The following is an 18,988-nucleotide window of genomic DNA, read 5'->3' as shown; positions in this document are numbered from 1 at the left end:
GGGCCGAATGCGGAATGTTGTTCTCACGCGACGCGTTGTAAGTAGTTTGAAATTCCGAAGACGCGGTCTTTCGACGCGCTTTACCTTGACCTGCCATTCCAACATATCGTGACTTCGACTCTCACTTCTCTAGAGCAAAGATAGAATCATCGGCTACTTTACTCTCGGACCCTCTCACGATTTCTGCATATTCCTTCCTGCAGCACTGAGTAGAAGTCTCTGGGCCTTGTCTGTGTCACACGAAACCTTGGTCCTGATGTCTCCCAAAAGGCCGAATGAACACTCTTCTGAGGATCGTCCGTTTCGTGAGAGAAAGAAACAAAAGCTCAATGCTGCTCGTACCATAGACGTGCAAGGCTCTTCGGGCCCATTGAATGCGAATCCGACTGCTGGCCCAGGTCCATCGCGCTCGAAAGCGGTTCGATTTGACAGTAGGCCCTCGCTGAAAAATCTCCCGGTTCATAACTGATGATATTGGTTTATAGGTAGTAAGGGTCTCCCATCGTCACTAGAGGTAGAGAAGTTCACCGAGGTGGGTGATTCGTCAAATTGATCATGGTTTTAGTTAAATTTACCGCGCTGCATATTTAGGCCCGTGCATTCGAGATCGGTGCTATGCAACGAGCTATGAAGAACGCAAGGTATGACATTTCTTTGTCTCACATCTTCTAATTAATGAACCTTTGGATGTCACTTAGTTCTGCGTCAACTCATCGCGCTTGGCAGGAGCTTCCTCGTAAACTTCGACGCAGGGCTGCCAGTCACGACGTTCGTCGTGTCCCTGCTCGACTAAGGGGCAAAGCTCGTGCAGAGGTCAGCGAACGTCTCCTTAGTCATATCCTGTATGATACGGGTGGTAACTTCTACCGCCACTTTAGATGGACCCGATGCGCCGCAAGATATTAGGAAGAAAGCTTCCCAAGCTTGGGAAGGCGCGACAAGAAAGTCGTGCAGATATCTTTGAACGACGTCAAAGTGCGTGGTTCTGTGTATGTCGGACTCAATGGCTTCAAAACATACTGACAAGATCATATTCTAGAGGATAAGAAATGGTTGGAATCGCACCTGTGGCACGCTAAACGAATGCACATGGAGAATATGTGGGGTTATCGATTGGTAAGTCGCACCATCGTCGCCGTCACTCATTAACTCAAGTTGATAGACTATCTTTCCAGGCCATCCAACCGACCGAAAAGTCGTTTCGCCCCTCTCACCGTGCCTCTGTCCATGACTCCATCCTGCACGACGCTTCTTACAACGCCCTCATCGAACTCAAAGGAGCTCAAGTTGTCCTCAAGTCTTTGCTGGAGGCCGTTTGTGACCTCCGAGGCCAAGGTCCAGGAGCGAGGAGGTACATCACAGGCGCTCGCACCTGCGATATAAAGATGTACAGGCCTAGACAATATCCTTTCGGTTTCATAGGCCCCGTGGTTGTTATGTGGCGACCGAGGGAACGAGGCGCTGCACAGAACGAGGAAGGAGCTGACGAGGGCGAGCATCATGCGCCAACTGAGAAATCCCTGGAGGCAACCCAGAAGAAGCCGAGACGCAAACGCGGGAAGAAGAAACAAGATGGTCAGTTATCTGTTTCACAACGAAATATCGTAGCGCGAAACCTAACTTCATCCGACACAGTGCCTGAGTCTGCACCACAACCTGTCACGCCGCTCGCAGAGGAAGACACAGAAAGGACCGTATGGGTCCGGTGCCACCCATCTATCTTCACGGACGTCCATGTCGCACTCAAGCTGGCCTTATCGTTGACCTTGCAAGACCTCAAGTCAAACGCGAAGTCTTCAAACAAACATTACGAGGTTGAAGTCACTGATTTGTGTGACTCGGTCAACGTATTCGAAATTATGGGGCCGAAGTCTAGTCAGATTATCAGAGGAGCATTCCGTCCTGTTATGGACGGGGAGAGAGCCGAGCTGAAGGAGGTCAGTAACTGCTCTTGCTCTTCCATGTAAAAAAGAAACTCAATGGTCATTCACAGTTTTGGAAAGCACTCAAGGACCTACAATCACCAGGCTCCGTCCCTAAGAACATGACAATCGGGTTCGAAATCCATGACCCACGCCTCAAGTGCGATCCCTCCTCTCAATTGTCTTCCTTGGACACTAATCACCCAATTCCATCCTTAGCTTTCCACCAAAAAACGCAAAAGTGCATGTCTCCTCCTCTCGACTACCCAGCATCCCCGCCCCATGGACCTGCTTCCCTACCGCTTCCCTCTCCACCTCTGAATTGTGGAACCTGGACAAACGCAAGAACCTTCAAATCCCACGGTTCAAGAAGAAAGAGCTCGATGCGAGACGATCGCAGAACGCCGTCCCGGGCACGCCACTCAACCCTACCTCGTCGGACAGCAAGATACCTATCATCGTGATCCAACGGTCACTTTCGTCGTCGAACTCTCCGTCATCGCTCTCCAACGCCTTAAGTGCCACATCTTTCGCATCGTCATCCTCTCACCCTGCTCTGCATGGCTGGACAATCATGTTTCCGCGCGGTTGGTCCATCCCATTCCTGACATCTCTCGTCTACACAGGCACTCGTGTCTCGGGCCAACGCGAAATCCAACATCAGCACTTCGAGTCGTCTGTTCCGTTCTTCCCTAGGGACTTTCCGTTTTCTGGCGAAGCGTACGAGGAGTTTAGGAAGAAGAGGGCGACGGAAGAGAAGGAGAGGTGGGAGAGAAAGCCAAAGGCCAAGAGGGCGAGCTGGGAGAAGCTGGGAACTAGGAGTGCCTGGAGAGAGGACTGGGAGGTGGTTCTTGGGCTTGAGGAACCCAAGAGTGGATCGCAGGACGAGGATGAGGATAAAGGTGAAGATGGTGATGAGATGGATGTCGACAAGCCGGGATTAATGCCGACTCAGCGGGAGGCGCCCAATGCTCAATCCAAACCGCAGGCTCAAAACAGTAACGTCCGACCCTGGCTCCTGCAAGGCTCTGAAGTTCCAGCTATTCTCACCACCGCCTTTCAATCCCTCAATCCCTCTTTTTCTCTGCTTACCTCAATCAAACAACTCCGCAGCAAACGTGGCATGGACCCTATTCCACCGTCCTCTGTCTCCGTTATTCCCGCCAGATCAACCACATCTATCTCAGAAGGTGCACTGGCTGACGACTTGATGAGCGGCGCTCTCGTGCAAATCCGCCTGAATATGTTGGGCCGTGGGTGTCCGGAGGATCTTGCAATAATCTATGACGTGGATGAAAAAGAGGCGAGGAAATGGGTTATTGCGTCTAGGAAGGCGAAAAGGGGCCAGGATTGGGATATGGATGGTGAACAAAACACAACGCAGGTTCGCAACTCCTTCGTCTTCGTTCATCATTTCACCTCACTTGCAAGTGGTCTCGACGTGGTAAGCTGACGTTCCTCGGTATGACTCAATGCAGTTGTCTGAGGGGATACCATCTCAAGGAGATATAATCGGCTACGTCACAAGCGGAAACTACTCACTCTCTCGTGGAGAGGCGTTCGCCATCGGATGCATACCCCTAGTAAAGCTGCTCGAGCTCAAACAGAGAGCACAGAAGTAGGTCTCCCTCACCACTTTCATCGTGGTATTTGTGCTGATATGGCCTGTCTTCTGCTTATGTAGGTTAAAGCTAGAGGGAATGATGGTCAAAGTGCGAGATCGGGGTGAGACCATCTGTAGAGCTGCATGGGTCGAAGTATTGGGGGTGTAGTCTTTGTTACGGTAAGGCAGAAATAAGTACTACCATCTATTGCCGCACATCACGAACAACGCACGGTAGAGTGGCTCTGAATGTGAGACCATATATAGGTGATAGAGAAGCCATAAATCATCGCAAACTACCCAATCGACAAACAAAGTCCATCCTCCAAGAGATTCCAATCAAACAGGGTAAATTAAGCATAACTCTAGAGGCTTCGCCACCTCCGTTCCTCGACTACCACTCCGACACTGAACCCCGTCTCACTCTTCCCGACTCGACCTGATCGACTGCATACTTGATGATCTGTGCGGTCTCCCACAACGGTCGATACCTAAACGAGTCATATAATGCACATACCAGAGTTCCGCGTCAGTACACAACGAACTGAGCGAAGAGCAGAAGCAAAGAAAGAAGGAGATATACCCACCCAATCATCTTCCTAGCCTTACTATCATCAATAACCACATCCCTCATATACTCCAACGTAGTAGGCTGGAGGAATACCGTCTCCTTCAACCATTTTGGTGCGGTGCTCGGCCTCGAGCCTGGTCCGGAGAAGAACCCTAGCAGTCCCAGGATGCGGTAGAAAGGGAAGAGGAAGTAAAAGCGGAGGTAGAGGAAAACCTCGATGAGATGGGCGAGGACGAAGATAAGCAGTGGGGAAGTGTGTTTGAACGTCAATGGGCGGGGACAATAGTGCTGTGGCGTGACAGGTCGTGTGGCGTGAGTAAGATCGAATGAGAAGGCATGGATGGGGAGCGAGGATGGATGTACCTTCACGGCATTCCTTGTGTCCCCCATCGTCCATGCCGATCCATTTCCAGTGATCAAGAACGTCTCGCCACCCGCTTCCTCTGGGCGGTTCCTCAATGCATCCTCCAGCGCAAGATGCGCAGCTGCCGCATCCCACACACAAACATTCGTATGTGCCCAATTCTTATCGAAGATGGTGACGGGGTCGGTCGACAACACGCTAGTGACCAAACGGTCGTTCGGGCCTATGATTGTTCTAGCGGCGCCGTCATCCGTCCAGGATCAAAAACGCAAAGGGTAGGAAAGTCGAGGCCAAATCAGCGGTGTGGCCCCGCTGAGGATATCGAATGTACGACAGTTAAGCTGGACTCACTGCCCCGGCCTCAGAATTCCTGTTCTCAGCATGCCACCATCAGGCTCATTGGCGCCCTTGACGAACTTCTCCGCCTCACGCTTACTTCTCGCATAGCAGCTCACAGACCCATATTCTTTCACCTCATCTTCCGTCCATTCCCTATCTTCGTCGCTTACTATCACCGTGTTGCTAGGCCATACCTCGAAATCTTTGCCTAGTTTGAGGAAACGCGGGCGGGGAATGGAGAGGTCGGAGGTAGAGGTATAAACGAGGATGGTCTCCGCTGCGTCAGAGCGAGAGGAATTGAGGGAGGCGAGCTCAGAGGCGATGGTGATGACATTGTAGGTTCCTCGGACGTTGACATCGGCTGAAAGGGGATATGCGTAGGATGCACGTTCCCAGAATCTGATGATGGCTGCTGTATGAAATATTACGCTCGGTAATACTTCGGTTTTGTTGTCATCCTTGAAGGGAGTGAGCAATCCACTTCGCACGGAAGAAAGTTGTGTGATGTCGGTTTTGACGAATGAGACGGAGGGATGGTTAGCAAGAGCTGGATCCGTGGGTGGGTGAAGGTCGAGAATACGAATGTGGGGCTCTTTACGCAGGAGTAATAGACGGACAATATGGCTGTAGACGTGGGCCACAGATATAGGTGCACGAAATCAGCATCCAGTCATAAAATCATGCACATACGCATTCGACAAGTTCGCTGATATCAGGCGTCGCTTTGGAAAAGTCAGACTCACGTTCCAACGAATCCACTCCCACCAATCACAATATATCCCTTCCCAGTTGTCTGCCTCGCGCTCTCCTGCAGGCCCTTCAACAGACCCTCCGTACCTCTACCGTCTGCATCAATAAACTCATCATACCGTACCGCATCCAGCACGTCCGGGCTCAAGCTCTCCTGCACCACAACTTGACCATTTAATCGAGAGGGATGTGGCCCTTCGAGTCGTCGGTTCAGGTCAAGTAGAAGACCAAGCATTTGACCTCCAGGCGAGGCTCCAAAGCCAATTATTCCGCTGAGTACCAAAGACTGTAGAGGTGGAGGAAGGCGGAGAACGTGTTTGCGTAGTGTTTCTACCGAGAACAGAGACTCTTTAGAGTTGGGAACTGCGCCCATCGTGGGTACAGAGTAGTAGGGTATCTGGGTAGTTTCTCAGAGGGGTGTATAGAGTCGGTCTCGTGAACGAATAATAATAGCTTAGAGTGTTAGGAGAGAAGTTGGGGGGAAGCCGAAGGCGGACGCGTTGCGCGAGGTTGCGCGTTTCCAACTTTGCCGCTGGTGTGGCGAGCGACTGTGGCCCGCATGAAAATGATCCAACCACAACAATTATAACCCATGCGTTACAGATGTACACAGTGTACTTATCAAGGACAAAAAAGACTAAATCAGAGGAGGCTTTGGTATTGACCCTAGCATGAGGGCAAAGGCAAAAAGGGTATGTACTTCAAGAGTCTGACCTTGAACATCTCCTGGAGTTAACATACTAGGCAGTGTTCCAGAAAAGTCCCAGCCTGAAAAGAGACTAGTTTCGTCATTTGTGATGAGGGGTGCTTGGCCGGGAACTTGCAAGGGAGCACCCTCAGTGCGTTCGCTGAATTGTTTCGGGGGAGGGGGTCGAATTGGGAGCGGACAGTTGATATAAATACACATTAGACATGTATACGCGTAGAACATCGAAGATGAAGGAGAAGGGTATAGTATCAAGTGTCCGGCTGAGCTACCCTGTGACTGAAGATACCGAAGTGAAGGATGAATAGAGATGGGATGGCCGAAAAGGTGTGAGATGGATAGACGAGATAAATAGGCAGAAATCGTTCAAACGTCGTTCGTTGCTAGTCCATGAAGTCCGACTATGACTTTCTGTCCACGGTCTTCCACCACTGTTACATATTGAGAGCGCGTCAGTATTGTCATACATCCAAAGACCAGCGGAAACAATAAAACGCACATCAATCGTCCTCTTGATACCCTCCTCCAACCCCACCTGCGGCTCATACCCCAACAACCTCCTCGCCTTCTCGATATTATAATACCTAATCGCACACGTATACGTAACCTTAAACCTCGTAAACGTCGGCTCCTTCCCGACCAACCACCCCCACCATTCAGAAAGCGTCGCCACGACCAGCCCCACCGTCTTCGGCAACACGATGTTTCCTCGGCTTGGATACTCGCCAGGCGCCATGAGCCTCCAAAGTGCTCGCGGGAAGTCCCAGAACGGTAGAGGCTCGCCGTTGGTGATGAAGAATACCTGGCCTGCAACTTGGAGTGGGTAGGTTTCTGCGCGCTCGATTGAGCTTTTTGAAAGGGGGTCGAAACGGGAACGAACGACGGGTCGTTCTTCGATTCGGTGGGGATCGTTGAAGGCTGCGAGGAGGGCTTCTGCTTCTGGTGGTGGTTCGACGTAAGGGCCTAGAGGACGTGCGTCGGAGGTGGGGATTCGGTGTTTGCCTGTTGTTACGTCGATGGGAGGGAGCGCGTAGTTGAGGAGGGCGTCCTCTTTTTCGGGGTTTAGGACGCTGCTGCTGCTGCTGCTGTCGTCGTCCGGAACGGAACTGGGAATGAGTTTTTCTGCGGCGAGAATGTGCGCGTATGCGACGTTGCCGACGTAGGTCCAGTCGAATAGATTGGTGTTGTCGCCTATTTGGAAGTATGCTTTCCCTTCTTTGAGGACTTGAGCGAATCCGGGGATCGCTGTTCGGTCTCCGGGTCTATACCGACCAGAAAAGGAAAACAAATTCGAAAAAGGACGCGGTGAAGGATGCAAAAGGATGGTACGAACCCAAATATGCCAGCAGGTCGAAGCGCGACGGTGTAAAGACCGCCCTTGCCATTTGCGGCGAGCACGAGCTCCTCTGCTTTTGCCTTCGACTCGTTGTACGCGTCCAATGGCCTTTCCGGAGGTGGTAACCGTTCGTCAACGTCAATGAGATCTTGCCCGTTGAAAACGACGCTCGCGGAGCTGGTGTAGACGAGCTTTTTCAGGCCGTTCGCGACAGCGGCAGCAATGATAGCTTTCGTCCCTTCGACGTTGACTTTCCAGAACAGAGCCGCGTCTCCAATAATCGAGTGTGGGGATGCTGTGTGAATTATACAGGTCGCGCCACTCTGTACATTGTATAACAAAGGATGAGTATTGTAGAATTGGAAGAGGAAAGGGAGACTACGCACCTTCTGGATGGCCTGCGAGACCTGTGCCTCGTCTGAGATGTCGCCAGAGTAGAATGGGACATCATGGTGCCTCTGCACGAGATCCAATACAGCAACTGGGTCTCCGCGTTCTAGTAACTGCTCGACGATATGTCTTCCCAAGAAACCACTTCCGCCAATAACCAGGTAGACTTCTCGTTCTGGAGACATCGCGTGCGTTCAATAATTCGTGGGCGACTGAGAAGGGTAGCTAAGGACTGAGCAAACAAGTAGAAGGCAGAAAAAGCAGAGATAAATCAGAGGTTCGTGGCCTAGGGATCTGGGGGATTGTTACAGAGCGGGGAGAGCTTCGAGGTGAAGAGAAGATTGAGTTGTTTACCGCTCGCCACGAAGTTATCAGGCACCTGTGGCGCGCCACAACAACATCGGTTCTGATTCGTCGCACGAGCTGCATCGTACGACTTGCTCAATAGCCGGTTTTTATCTGTTTTATTTTCTCGGTCCCATGATGAGGAACTCGTCAAACAGGATTGCACCCGTGGCCATAATTGAGCATATTCTACTTCGTGTTCTGAGTTGGCCAAAGTAACCCACTACAAGGCCCAATAGATCTCAGTGAGCATTAGATACGTAAGTACTGTATACACTAGTATGCACCGGAGTAAGTGTGATGGAAGGGTATAAGAGGTCCGGTCCAATCCTCCTGCAATTGTCAAATGAAAGGTAAAGAAGGGATGCAGGTCCGGAAGGGAAAAATAATGTAGTCTTTGGAAGGGCAGATGTCATGACTGAAGCGTCGCGGAGAAAAAGTCGTAGGACCGTAATTCGTCGCGCCTGACCCGAAATTATGATGGCTTCTTGGCCTCCACGGTCTTCCACCACTATTCAGAAGGAACATGCCAAATTTCATCAGTCACTCGTTCAGTCATGGTACAGCATCGAAAAAATAAAGAAGAAGGAACATACCTCGACAGTTCTCCTAATTCCCTCCTCCAAACCGACCTGCGGCTCATATCCCAAGAGTCTCCTTGCCTTCTCAATATTATAATACCTCATCGCGCACGTATACGTAACCCTATACCTCGTGAACGTGGGCTTCTGTCCCGTAATCCACGCCCACCACTCCGCCAACACCGCCAAAAATAGCCCCAGTAATCTCGGCAGCACGATATTGCTCCTCTTAGGATATTCTCCTGGAGCCATCTGCCTCCACAATGCCCTCGGGAAATTCCAGAACGGTAGTGGTTCGCCGTTGGTGATGAAGAAGGCTTGCCCGGCGACTTGGACGGGAGAGCCCTCGGCGCGCTCGAGGGAGGGTTTCGAGAGGGGGTCGAATTTCGAGCGGACGATGGGTCGGTATTCGACGTGATTGGGATCGTTGAAGGCGGCGAGGAGGGCATCGGCGTTTGGTGGTGGGTCGACGTAGGGGCCGAGAGGGCGAGCGTCGGACGTTGGGATGCGATGTCTGCCTGTGGTGGAGTCGATGGGGGGAAGGGGGGTGTTGAGGATGGCGTCCATTTTTTCTTCATTGGTCTCGCCGTTTAGTTCGGGATGAGGAATAAGTTTTTGGGCGGCAAGGACGTGGGCGTAGGCGACGTTGCGGACGTAAGTCCAATCAAAGAGGTTGCTGTTGTCGCCGACTTGGAAGTATGCCTTGCCGTCCTTGAGGATCTGGGCAAATTGAGGTATCGCCGTGACGTCTCCGGGTCTGTACCGACCAATATTCAGCGAACCGAGAATAGAGCGCAATTAGACAGAACTCACCCGAAGATACCAGCAGGACGAAGCGCAACGGTGTGCAACCCACCCTTGCCGTTAGCAGCAAGAATGATCTCCTCTGCCTTTGCTTTCGAGGCGTTGTAGGCGTCCAAGGCATCCTCGGGTGGGAGTAACCGTTCATCAACGTCGATGAGATCCCCACCATTGAAAACGACACCAGCTGAGCTGGTGTATATGAGCTTCTTGATACCGTTCGCGACACAGGCAGCGATGACAGATTTTGACCCATCCACGTTGACCTTCCAGAAGAGAGCTGCGCCGTCGTAAATCGCGTTCGGGGACGCAGTGTGGATTATGCAGGTGGCACCACTCTAGAGACGAACAACGTACGGTAAGCACTCGAGTATGTGCATAAGAAGAGATATTGTACGCACCTTCTGAATAGCCTCTGAGACCTGTGCCTCATCCGTAATGTCCCCAGAATAAAATGGCACATCGTGATGTTTTTGGACGATATCGAAAACAGCGACGGGATCACCCTGTTCCAGGATGTATTCGACTATATGTCTTCCCAAGAACCCACTGCCGCCGATGACAAGATAGCTTTCTCGTTCTGAAGACATGATATGAGTCTTAAGCAAGAAAGAGTAGTCCAAAGAAAAGAAAACCAGAGGACGAGCAGCTAAAAGCAAGGCAGCTGAGAACGTTGGCAAACGTACGACCACAATATTTTTGCCGCGGACGCGAAAGCTATTTCCGGCCGAGCCGGACACGCACACGTGACCATCGCGTTTGCCTCGCGCCGCGCTTTCGGCGCCGCAATCCGTTCTTTCCAACAACGGTCATCATCGTCGCCACCTTCCTCGACGTACGCATCTTTGCCTATCGCGTCGTCATCGTGCTCGTCAGTCAACGGCAGCCATATACTCTGTCGCGTATATACTCGGTTACATATTAAAGATGCAAGCTCTGCACGCCAAACGAAAGTTCAGGTTAGAGGAGAAACAACAACTGCTCGCCAACCTCGATTTCGAAGGTACCCTTCCTTCCCCTCTTATCGTCACCCATCTCATCTCAAGCATTCTTTCAATCCCACAATTCTTATTTCTTTGACCGACGATACAGTGGAACACAAAATTCGTCAACTCGAATCCCTCCTTTCCGATGCGCTCTCCGAGTTCCGCGGTCGCCACGAACTCCAAATCTCCCGCATCCCTCACATCGTCCGCGGGATATCCATGGCGGACTTTCATGACAAATACCACAACGACATTACGACTGCTTCTCGGGGCTTGCAGGAGCAGAAGTTGGGCGGGACGGAGGGCGCGGCGGGAACCATTGACAGGGCGGCGATGAAGAGGAAGTGGATCGCGGTTCAGGATGATGGGGAAGGGTCGGAGAAGGGGATGGGTAAGGATGACGGAGGAAACATGAACAAGGCGACGAAGAACCGTGAGTATTCTTTGAATACCTACTTGATCGGGGTGGTGCTGACTACATACTTTGTTTAGCGCGTACGATGGCGAATGTCACGACGCCACAGAAGAAGCCGCCTTTCGCTGTCGGGAAGAATCCGAGAACACCGGGGACAGTACGTCCAATTTCTCCTGTTGCTCTTCCAAAATAATAAAACCGTCTTACACTCTTTCCACCAGGGCCGAATCAACTCCCGCGCCCCTTCGCCCAGTCCCCGCAAATTCCAGTCCACTACCACCATTCCCCACTCGCATTCCCGCCCTCCATCCCGTGCAACCTCACCAACTAAGCCACGCGCCCATCGACCACCGTCCAGTGCCACTTTCAACCCCACTATACCCAAGACCCCCGCCTACCCAGGAGCCTCAAATCAAGCTCCTCGCGTTCCTCGCAAAGACGAGTTTATGATGAGCGTGAACGGCTCACCGTTGACGAACCCTTTCGATTTGGGATTGAGTTGGTTGGCAGAGACACCTGGGAAGGATGGGGATCGTGATGACTATAGTGATGGTGAGGTGGATGGTAATCGGAGTGGAAGAGGCGGAGAATCGGAGAGTTCGAAAAGCGGGAATGGCAAGAGAGCAGAACGCGTCCGAACAAATAGTATCCTCGTTCGGCGCGATGATACCTCCTTTAACTCGTCTATCGCCTCGTCCTCCAACCATCCCCCACCATCACACCCACATCACTCCGGCCACACCCGTTCCAACTCCCACACCCACATATCCCACTCTACCTCCACTCGGCCCCCATCCTCTCTCGCCACCCATTCACAACCTCATCCGCGTCCTCATTCTGCCATGGCTGGGCCGGTGCGCACGACAGGGTTTAGCGCGAGGGTAGCAGTGCCCACGAAAGACGGACATACGCTTGAGTTTGATCCACTGCAGACGTCGCCGAGTGCGCTGGATATGTTGGAGGGTATTACGGATAGCGCGAAGAAACAGGCGAAGGAGGATATGGTGAAGTTAGTGCAGACGGCCGTGGCGAGGTGGAACATCACTTGATCTTCCACTGTTTCTAATTTATGGTTCATGTTCTGCTTTTCCGTCCCTGATTTCCTTCCTTTACCCGGCTTTTTTGACCTTTCTACTCTCGTTCATCTTTTCTTTCTTATCCCTCATCTTTGAGACTCGTCCTGCGCCCATGTACAGTTGATACATCAACAACTCAAACAAGCGATGGCTGGGCTGTTTCATGCATGCATGACGCCGCAATCTTCTACAAACATCCTTTTTTCTCTGTCTCCATCAATGTTTCCGAGTCATGAGGAGTGCACATCATCAACCTGCCTGAAGTCGATCCAGGCTTGAAACGTCTAGTACATCTCCAAATGCGCCTATTTTGAGCACAGAGTTGAGCGCTTCGCCCAATCTGCGCCGCCAACACGATGGCCAGTTGACTGGAAGCCCATTGGTCATGATCTACTTCGCCACCGACTACTATAAGACATTGAACGCCCCTACCTGGCGCTTTTCTCCCCCTGTCTCTTGTTCGTTCTTCGTCTGGTCTAATAGCTCATAATAATCGCCATATGTCGGTACAACGAGATGTTCACTTGGTCATTGGTGGAGGTGGTTTCGTAGGGCGACATATTGTCGAGCAACTGGTGCAACGCGGTGAATCGGTCGCGGTCTTCAGTCGCGTCCAGAGGCATTACGATGTCCCGTTTTATTCTGGAGACATAAACGACGAGTCGCAGATCTCACAAGCTATCCAAAAGGTGCGTACCATTCTTCTCTTATAATGTCCATAATTTTACATTGTATGTTCTCAGAGTGGCGCCACATGTGTATTCCACACCGCCTCTCCACACGCTGGCAGCAGTGATGCAGCAACTTGCTGGAGAGTCAACGTCGAGGGCACAAAAGCCATCATTTCTGCCTGTGTCGCGAACGGCATCAAAAAGCTCGTCTACACGAGCTCGTCTACCGTCGTGTTCAATGGCCAGGATCTCATCGACGTCGACGAACGGTGTCCTCCGCCGGAGGTGGCTATGGATCACTACAACGAGACGAAGCTGAGGGCGGAAGAACTCGTGCTCGCTGCAAATGGAAAGGATGGCCTTTACACCGTCTCACTACGACCTGCTGGGATTTTCGGGTGAGTGCCGTTCTCTGGCACACTGTATTCTTCACCTTGCAAACCGTTTCGCCGTACTTTGCCGTTCCGTCCGTCCAGACCTGGGGACAATCAACTCATACCTGGATATGCCGAAGCGTTCAAAGAAGGGAAGGCACACTACCAAATTGGTGACAACACCAACCTATTCGACTTCACCTACGTCGGCAACGTCGCCTACGCACACATCCTCGCCGCTCAAAAGCTCATCCCTCCTCCCGTCGCACTGGACGAAGATAAAGTTGACGAGATTATCAACCGTTCCCTCCCCTCTATCGACGCCACAACAGGCAAACACCGAATCCCGTCCTCAGACGCCCGTCCTCTCGGCCCCTACGTCGACCCACCACCAAACGCAGACGCCCTCCTCGCCGCCTTCAACGACCCCTCCTACGTCGAATCCCGACCCGTCGCTCGTACCCGATACGACCAGTTCTCAAAACAAGCCCTCGAACGCTCCGAGCTCCCGCCACTGCAAGTTGCCGGCCAGGCGTTCTTCATCACTAACGGCGAGCCTGTCTACTTCTGGGACTTCTCGAGGGCGCTGTGGAGGGAGATGGCGTTAGGGAAGTATCCGACGAAGGGATTTACGGTGTTGCCGAGGACGGTGGGATTGACATTTGCGACGATGGTGGAGTGGTGGGGATGGTTGACGGGTACGGAACCGGTGTTTACGAGGTATAGGGTCACGTATTCGTGTGCGAATATGTATTATAATATTGAGAAGGCGAGGAGGCTGTTGGGGTATGAGCCACAAGTGGGTTTGGAGGAGGGCATCAAGCTGAGTATGGAGGTGCGCTGTTTTCTCTTGCTATAGCTCCGTCGTGCCTTTGGACGTTTCACTGACGCGCTTTTGGCTCGGTCGTGAAACAGTGGTGGAGGACCGTGGAGGCCAAGAATAAGTCCTAGTTGTGACCCTGGCTCGGATAAGTACGACGAACGGCGCCTTCCCAGTCTCTTCCTCTGCGTCTTGCATTGCACCATCCGTTCGACAACTTCTCCTCTCCTTCCGCCTATTATCTCACCCCACTTCTTGCTTTTTTTCTCTACCTTGCGGCAGAATGGACGATGAGTCCGACGGACTGGACGCTTGGAATACCCCTCTTCTGCTTCTCGTCCGCTTTCCAATATTATCTTGCTCTTTTCGGTGGACTAGCTTACTTGATGATCACTACTATATATCGTTCGGGACTACTGCTGTATCACAGACAAAAAAGCATTACTTGTCGCGGTCACGTGGCTATTTCTTCCGCGCGATGGTGGCGACGCGAACATTACCATGGCGCCACGCAGCAATATCGCGTCGCCATTTTTTGTCGAGCTTTACAGGAATTTTCTTCGAGCTCTCCAAAGAAAAATGAGCGCCGGTTTGGAATCAAAAACCTGCGTCTTGCTTTCACATGAATTACAGCCACATTGGGTTTCTTTTTTATATCGCAGGTAACCAGGGTAACCCAAGCTTGCTCGCGCGCGAGTGTCCGAAGCCGGGCTCGAACCCCACAAGGGGCGAAGACACCAGCTTAACCGTTAGACCACTGCCGCATTGATAGACCTGAACGTAACAGTGGTATATGCAGCTCACTCGTCCCGAATATAACTCATTTCTCGCATGACTCCCTCACCTTTCATGAAAATTTGGGTCCCGCTACGTGGGGCTACAAAGCATTATATATTAGAACGACTCCGACATCCAGCGAACAATACGCAAAATAAAGGTATCCATCAAATACGGCAGTCTTCATCCAATCATTTGCGATCCCTAAGCATCCGTCAACAGACGAGACGACTCCGGAAATTGCAAAAGAAAGAAATGAAGATCCCCCGACGACACAAGCCAGTAGTGCAGCGGCAAGGTCATCGCGTCTCCCGGGTTGCAAGCAGAGCCCAGGGAACAAGGGCGGCAAAAATTAGATAACCAATAATGGGGGCGGTGCCCCCATAATAGTGGTTAAACTATTAAGAACAGATACTACACTTGATCTAAGCCAAAAGGCCAGAGTGGTGAGGAAATAGGGAAGTCGGGCGGAAGGTATTTATGCAGGAAAGAGTGCGCACGGACCAGGCGTCAGAGAGGATGTGGCGTCGTGTGTGGCGGAGTCACACGGACCACTTGTGGATCACTGGCAGTTTTGTAACTCGCCCGCGAGCACGCAAGGAAGGTTCTGCGAGTGTCATGAGCATTTCGTTATTCAGGACGACAAAAGGGCTCATAGCACGCATAACATGGAGCGTAATGCAGTCCACCTCCGAGTCCATTCCATCGCGGAATCTTTTCGTCAATCCATCAACTAAACCACGTCGTGTAGTTGCTCCCCAGTCCTTGTAGCGTGTTGGCGATTTGTCGTGCGACAATCCGGTCGGACTGCTCAGATGGGTGGAGCTCGTCGAACCTAATAAGCATACAGGTGCATCAGCAAAGAATATAACCAAACACTGCGGGGACTGAGGAATGACAAAGCTCACCAAACGTAACTGTCTCTGTCTGTCCCATTGACGAGAATACAATCATCCGTATCCGACGTACTTTCACCCTCGGTAAACACGCACGAGTGGACACATCCCGTTGTGTTGAAAGGCGCAGTACCGTTCAGGAACGATGCTGGGTTGGCGACGATGTCCTCGAACAGTGAGTGGGAGTCGAAAAGACCTATTACGGAGAGTTAGACCTGTATCGCTAGCAGAGTTCTCTTCAAGCCACCAGTGAAGGTGCGTTCTTTTATAGGTCGGGTGGCCGTGGCACTAACTCACCGATGTGGGCATCTGGAAGAGATGCGGCCAGGAGCCTGAGCATCAATTCACCAATCTCATTCCCAGAGACACCCAGTTCTCGAACAAATAGATTCCACTCGGTTGTGTTGCGCGGTTGTGTCCAAAACCGATTCGGGTAAGAGTCGACTTGGTAGAGAACGAGGAGCTCAAATGGGACCATCTGTAGACGTGTCATTCATCAGTCCGTTGACGTTCGATTTGATGTCTAAGTTCATATATGTGAGGGAAAGCCTACATTTTGGAAGAGGAAGTTCCTCGCTCCGCTATCGTACAGTGTCTGGAGGACGTTGACTGCGCATGCGGTCGTGTCGACGATGGTAACGCCGTTGGTTTGGCCTCCAGTGAGGCTGTGAAGTGAGGTGCAGTGAGTTTTAACGCCCACATGATAGTGAAGTATAGCCCATACAGAGTGTTTGGCCCGACGTCATTGGTACCTAAACACAAGGTAAAGTCAGGACACTCTCACGAACGAAAGTCGAAAATCAATGCAGACTTACCAATCCACAACGTGAACAACGTATCATTCGCACTCCCGGTAATATTCCCAACATCGACCGAGTCGAGATATGCCGGAAGCTCATCCTGAACCACAGCTGGGAATGCCGATCTAGGAGTGAGGCTCTGGTTGCACACCGCACCACTTTTTGCGAACGGGAACAATGTGAGGTTGGCGTAGCCAGCGAGGTATACCGGCCAAGCCGTGCCTCCGTCCCCGACGCTCACAATATCCGAGTAGGAATCTCCAAATGTGACAATGTTCTTGATAAAGTTGGCTGGTGGCCCTAGAGCACTGATGCCTGGAACGATGAGAGAGGCGAGGCTAAGGGCGGTGAGGAGCATCCTCGTCGTGATATGAGTTTACAATCGTAATCGAGGGGAGCAAGATTCTTGATCAAAGAAACTGACACTGATGAGCATTGTGCAGCGAAGATACGGGCGTATATAAGGGCGCGAGCGACGACCAAGTCCAACTTTGTGAGCCGCAGGGCCGCTCATGCAAAGACATACGGCAATCCGTCAACGTCACGTTCAGGAGGTCGACAGATTCTCGGAGAAATAGAGCGGTCATGAGGCTGAGAAAACATGAATATCGACAAGGATGTTGAGAGGGAGAAGTGTCACAAGTATGCGAATGATTATAGGATTTTGGGACGTCGACTGGAATACATGCGGAAGTCCAGCATGCATGAGAAAGGTCATCGTCCCAGGTTTAAGCGGGGGACCGGTTCCAGAGCCGCACAGTCGATGAAAGGGTTTCGAAAGTCATCTGTTCGATCAGTTGTGCGCTGGACACATATCCTTCTGATGATAGAGGGTGGTTTTATATAGATCTACGTACGTGAATTTTGGGACAAAATAGTGCTCGAAGCCCACAACCCAGGTTATAACAGGAGGGAACTCCGTTGGTCGTCCCATGACACCGTCAATGGGTCGTTCAACTGAGCCACGTGGTATACTTGCTCCCCAAGCCCTGCAACGAATTCGCGATCTGGCGAGCCACTATCCTATCCGACTGCTCAGACGGATGCAGCTCGTTCCACCTGCCAGGCCATCGCCCCATGCGTCAACAACGAACTGCGCAGTACTAAAGTACTAAACTACTTACCAAACGTAGCTATCTCTATCCGTCCCGTTGATGAAAGTGCAGACGCCCGGGTCCGATATACTCTCGTTCAACTCGAACACACAGGACTGAACGCATCCCGTCACATTGTATGGAGCAGTTCCGTTCAAGAAAGAGCCGGGATCATCGACGATATTCTGGAATAGTGTGTGCGAGTCGAAGAGACCTGTGACCAGACCATTGATGTATTATGCTTGGTGAGGTACGTAGATCCAATGGTGCACATCCAGATAAATGAAACCAAACACTCACCGACATGGGCGCCAGGAAGAGTCGGCACCAGGAATCTGAGCAGTAGTTCTGCGATCTTATTCCCGGCAACAGCTAGCTCGCGAATAGAGAGGTTCCAATCGGTGGTATTACGTGGCGCGGTCCAAAACTTGTTCGGGTAAGAGTCGACCTGGTATATCGGGAGCAGTTCGTATGGTATCATCTTTCATACACAAGTTCGTCAGTTGGATTGGAGTGACGGGGATTGGTGGGAGTCAAAAAACCACATTTTGGAAGAGGAAGTTTCTGGCGCCGCTGTCGTATAGAGTCTGCAGGACGCCAACAGCACAAGCCGTGGTATCAACAATTGTGGCGTTGTTGATTTGACCTCCGGTCAGACTGTCAGGACGCAGGATCAGTAATCGGACGCAAATGTGGAAGACGGAAGCGCTGACAGGGTGTTTGGTCCAACATCATTCGTGCCTGCCAACAAAAGCAAAGGCGTCAGTCCTCTTACAGCGGCCCAAGAACAGGATACCACCAACCAATCCAGATCGTATACAAAGTATCATCCGCCGTGCCCGTAATGTTTCCCACCTCAAATGCATCGAAATACGCCGGCAATTCATCCTGCACCACCGCCGGATAGATCCTCGGAGTAAGGCTCTGGTTGCAAGTGGCACCACTCTGAGCGAACCCGAATACGGTCAGGTTTGCATAGCCGGCTAGAAGGATGGGCCACGCGGTGCGAGTGGGATCTCCGGTGTCAAGGAGAGTGTAGGAGTCTCCGAATGTGACGATGTTGCGGATGGAATTTGGGGGTGGGCCGAGTGCTGTGGCGCGAGAGGCGAGGAGCAGGAGGGAGCTGAGGATAGTGAACAGCATAGCCTGGCGCTGTCAGCGTGGGTGAATATGTGGCAAGAAGGGCAAGCACAAGGCGAGCAAACCAAGAGGGACCTGCAAGAACAACGTATTGCATTTATACAAACGCGAACAACCGTCGCGAAATGACGATCGGTAGTCCGTTAGTGTCACGTTGCACAAGATCAGCTATTCGGCGAAAGGGGGAGTGGCATGGGGTCAAGGCTCGAGGATATCAACGTCTTCGCCAGA

The 18,988-nt window shown here is 51.8% G+C and overlaps 8 protein-coding genes across 8 annotated transcripts; 3 read left to right on the top strand and 5 right to left on the bottom strand.

Moving 5' to 3' along the window:
* Positions 1–108: 108 nt before the first annotated feature.
* STEHIDRAFT_171907 (POP1-domain-containing protein) lies at positions 109–3,694 on the top strand (the record flags this gene model as incomplete). Its single annotated transcript, XM_007309355.1, has 12 exons — positions 109–431; positions 486–532; positions 592–641; positions 699–813; positions 879–975; positions 1,040–1,116; positions 1,176–1,575; positions 1,636–1,937; positions 1,994–2,082; positions 2,142–3,306; positions 3,401–3,540; positions 3,607–3,694. Exons 1-12 carry the CDS (start codon positions 257–259, stop codon positions 3,692–3,694), a joined length of 2,745 nt encoding a protein of 914 aa, XP_007309417.1. The 5' UTR covers positions 109–256.
* A 196-nt stretch (positions 3,695–3,890) lies between these two features.
* Positions 3,891–5,922, bottom strand: STEHIDRAFT_161780 (NAD-P-binding protein; the record flags this gene model as incomplete). The annotated part of the gene is made up of 4 exons (XM_007309354.1): positions 3,891–4,016; positions 4,109–4,694; positions 4,812–5,423; positions 5,543–5,922. 4 exons carry the CDS (start codon positions 5,920–5,922, stop codon positions 3,891–3,893), a joined length of 1,704 nt encoding a protein of 567 aa, XP_007309416.1.
* Positions 5,923–6,419: 497 nt separating this feature from the next.
* STEHIDRAFT_125133 (C-3 sterol dehydrogenase) lies at positions 6,420–8,277 on the bottom strand. The gene is made up of 4 exons (XM_007309353.1): positions 7,978–8,277; positions 7,589–7,914; positions 6,755–7,517; positions 6,420–6,686 (listed from the first exon to the last, which is right to left on the bottom strand). Exons 1-4 carry the CDS (start codon positions 8,164–8,166, stop codon positions 6,657–6,659), a joined length of 1,308 nt encoding a protein of 435 aa, XP_007309415.1. The 5' UTR covers positions 8,167–8,277; the 3' UTR covers positions 6,420–6,656.
* Positions 8,278–8,568: 291 nt separating this feature from the next.
* Positions 8,569–10,358, bottom strand: STEHIDRAFT_171904 (C-3 sterol dehydrogenase). The gene is made up of 4 exons (XM_007309352.1): positions 10,110–10,358; positions 9,721–10,046; positions 8,923–9,664; positions 8,569–8,837 (listed from the first exon to the last, which is right to left on the bottom strand). The coding sequence occupies exons 1-4, from the start codon at positions 10,296–10,298 to the stop codon at positions 8,802–8,804; spliced, it is 1,293 nt and encodes a 430-aa protein (XP_007309414.1). The 5' UTR covers positions 10,299–10,358; the 3' UTR covers positions 8,569–8,801.
* A 277-nt stretch (positions 10,359–10,635) lies between these two features.
* On the top strand, positions 10,636–12,365 carry STEHIDRAFT_171903 (uncharacterized protein; the record flags this gene model as incomplete). Its single annotated transcript, XM_007309351.1, has 4 exons — positions 10,636–10,711; positions 10,801–11,127; positions 11,187–11,266; positions 11,331–12,365. 4 exons carry the CDS (start codon positions 10,636–10,638, stop codon positions 12,156–12,158), a joined length of 1,311 nt encoding a protein of 436 aa, XP_007309413.1. The 3' UTR covers positions 12,159–12,365.
* A 320-nt stretch (positions 12,366–12,685) lies between these two features.
* STEHIDRAFT_66049 (C-3 sterol dehydrogenase) lies at positions 12,686–14,089 on the top strand (the record flags this gene model as incomplete). Its single annotated transcript, XM_007309076.1, has 3 exons — positions 12,686–12,874; positions 12,929–13,254; positions 13,333–14,089. 3 exons carry the CDS (start codon positions 12,686–12,688, stop codon positions 14,087–14,089), a joined length of 1,272 nt encoding a protein of 423 aa, XP_007309138.1.
* A 1,467-nt stretch (positions 14,090–15,556) lies between these two features.
* On the bottom strand, positions 15,557–16,887 carry STEHIDRAFT_104030 (GDSL lipase/acylhydrolase; the record flags this gene model as incomplete). Its single annotated transcript, XM_007309350.1, has 6 exons — positions 16,539–16,887; positions 16,448–16,475; positions 16,277–16,388; positions 16,021–16,201; positions 15,736–15,919; positions 15,557–15,662 (listed from the first exon to the last, which is right to left on the bottom strand). Exons 1-6 carry the CDS (start codon positions 16,879–16,881, stop codon positions 15,557–15,559), a joined length of 954 nt encoding a protein of 317 aa, XP_007309412.1. The 5' UTR covers positions 16,882–16,887.
* A 589-nt stretch (positions 16,888–17,476) lies between these two features.
* STEHIDRAFT_161774 (GDSL lipase/acylhydrolase) lies at positions 17,477–18,760 on the bottom strand (the record flags this gene model as incomplete). Its single annotated transcript, XM_007309349.1, has 6 exons — positions 17,477–17,582; positions 17,648–17,831; positions 17,918–18,098; positions 18,160–18,274; positions 18,331–18,358; positions 18,421–18,760. The coding sequence occupies 6 exons, from the start codon at positions 18,758–18,760 to the stop codon at positions 17,477–17,479; spliced, it is 954 nt and encodes a 317-aa protein (XP_007309411.1).
* Positions 18,761–18,988: the final 228 nt, after the last annotated feature.

The sequence above is a fragment of the Stereum hirsutum genome (genome assembly GCF_000264905.1).
Source record: "Stereum hirsutum FP-91666 SS1 unplaced genomic scaffold STEHIscaffold_17, whole genome shotgun sequence".
Classification (NCBI taxonomy): Eukaryota; Fungi; Basidiomycota; class Agaricomycetes; order Russulales; family Stereaceae; genus Stereum; species Stereum hirsutum.
The sequence above is the reverse complement of the archived record's forward strand: the minus strand, read 5'-3'. Positions and strand labels throughout refer to the sequence as shown.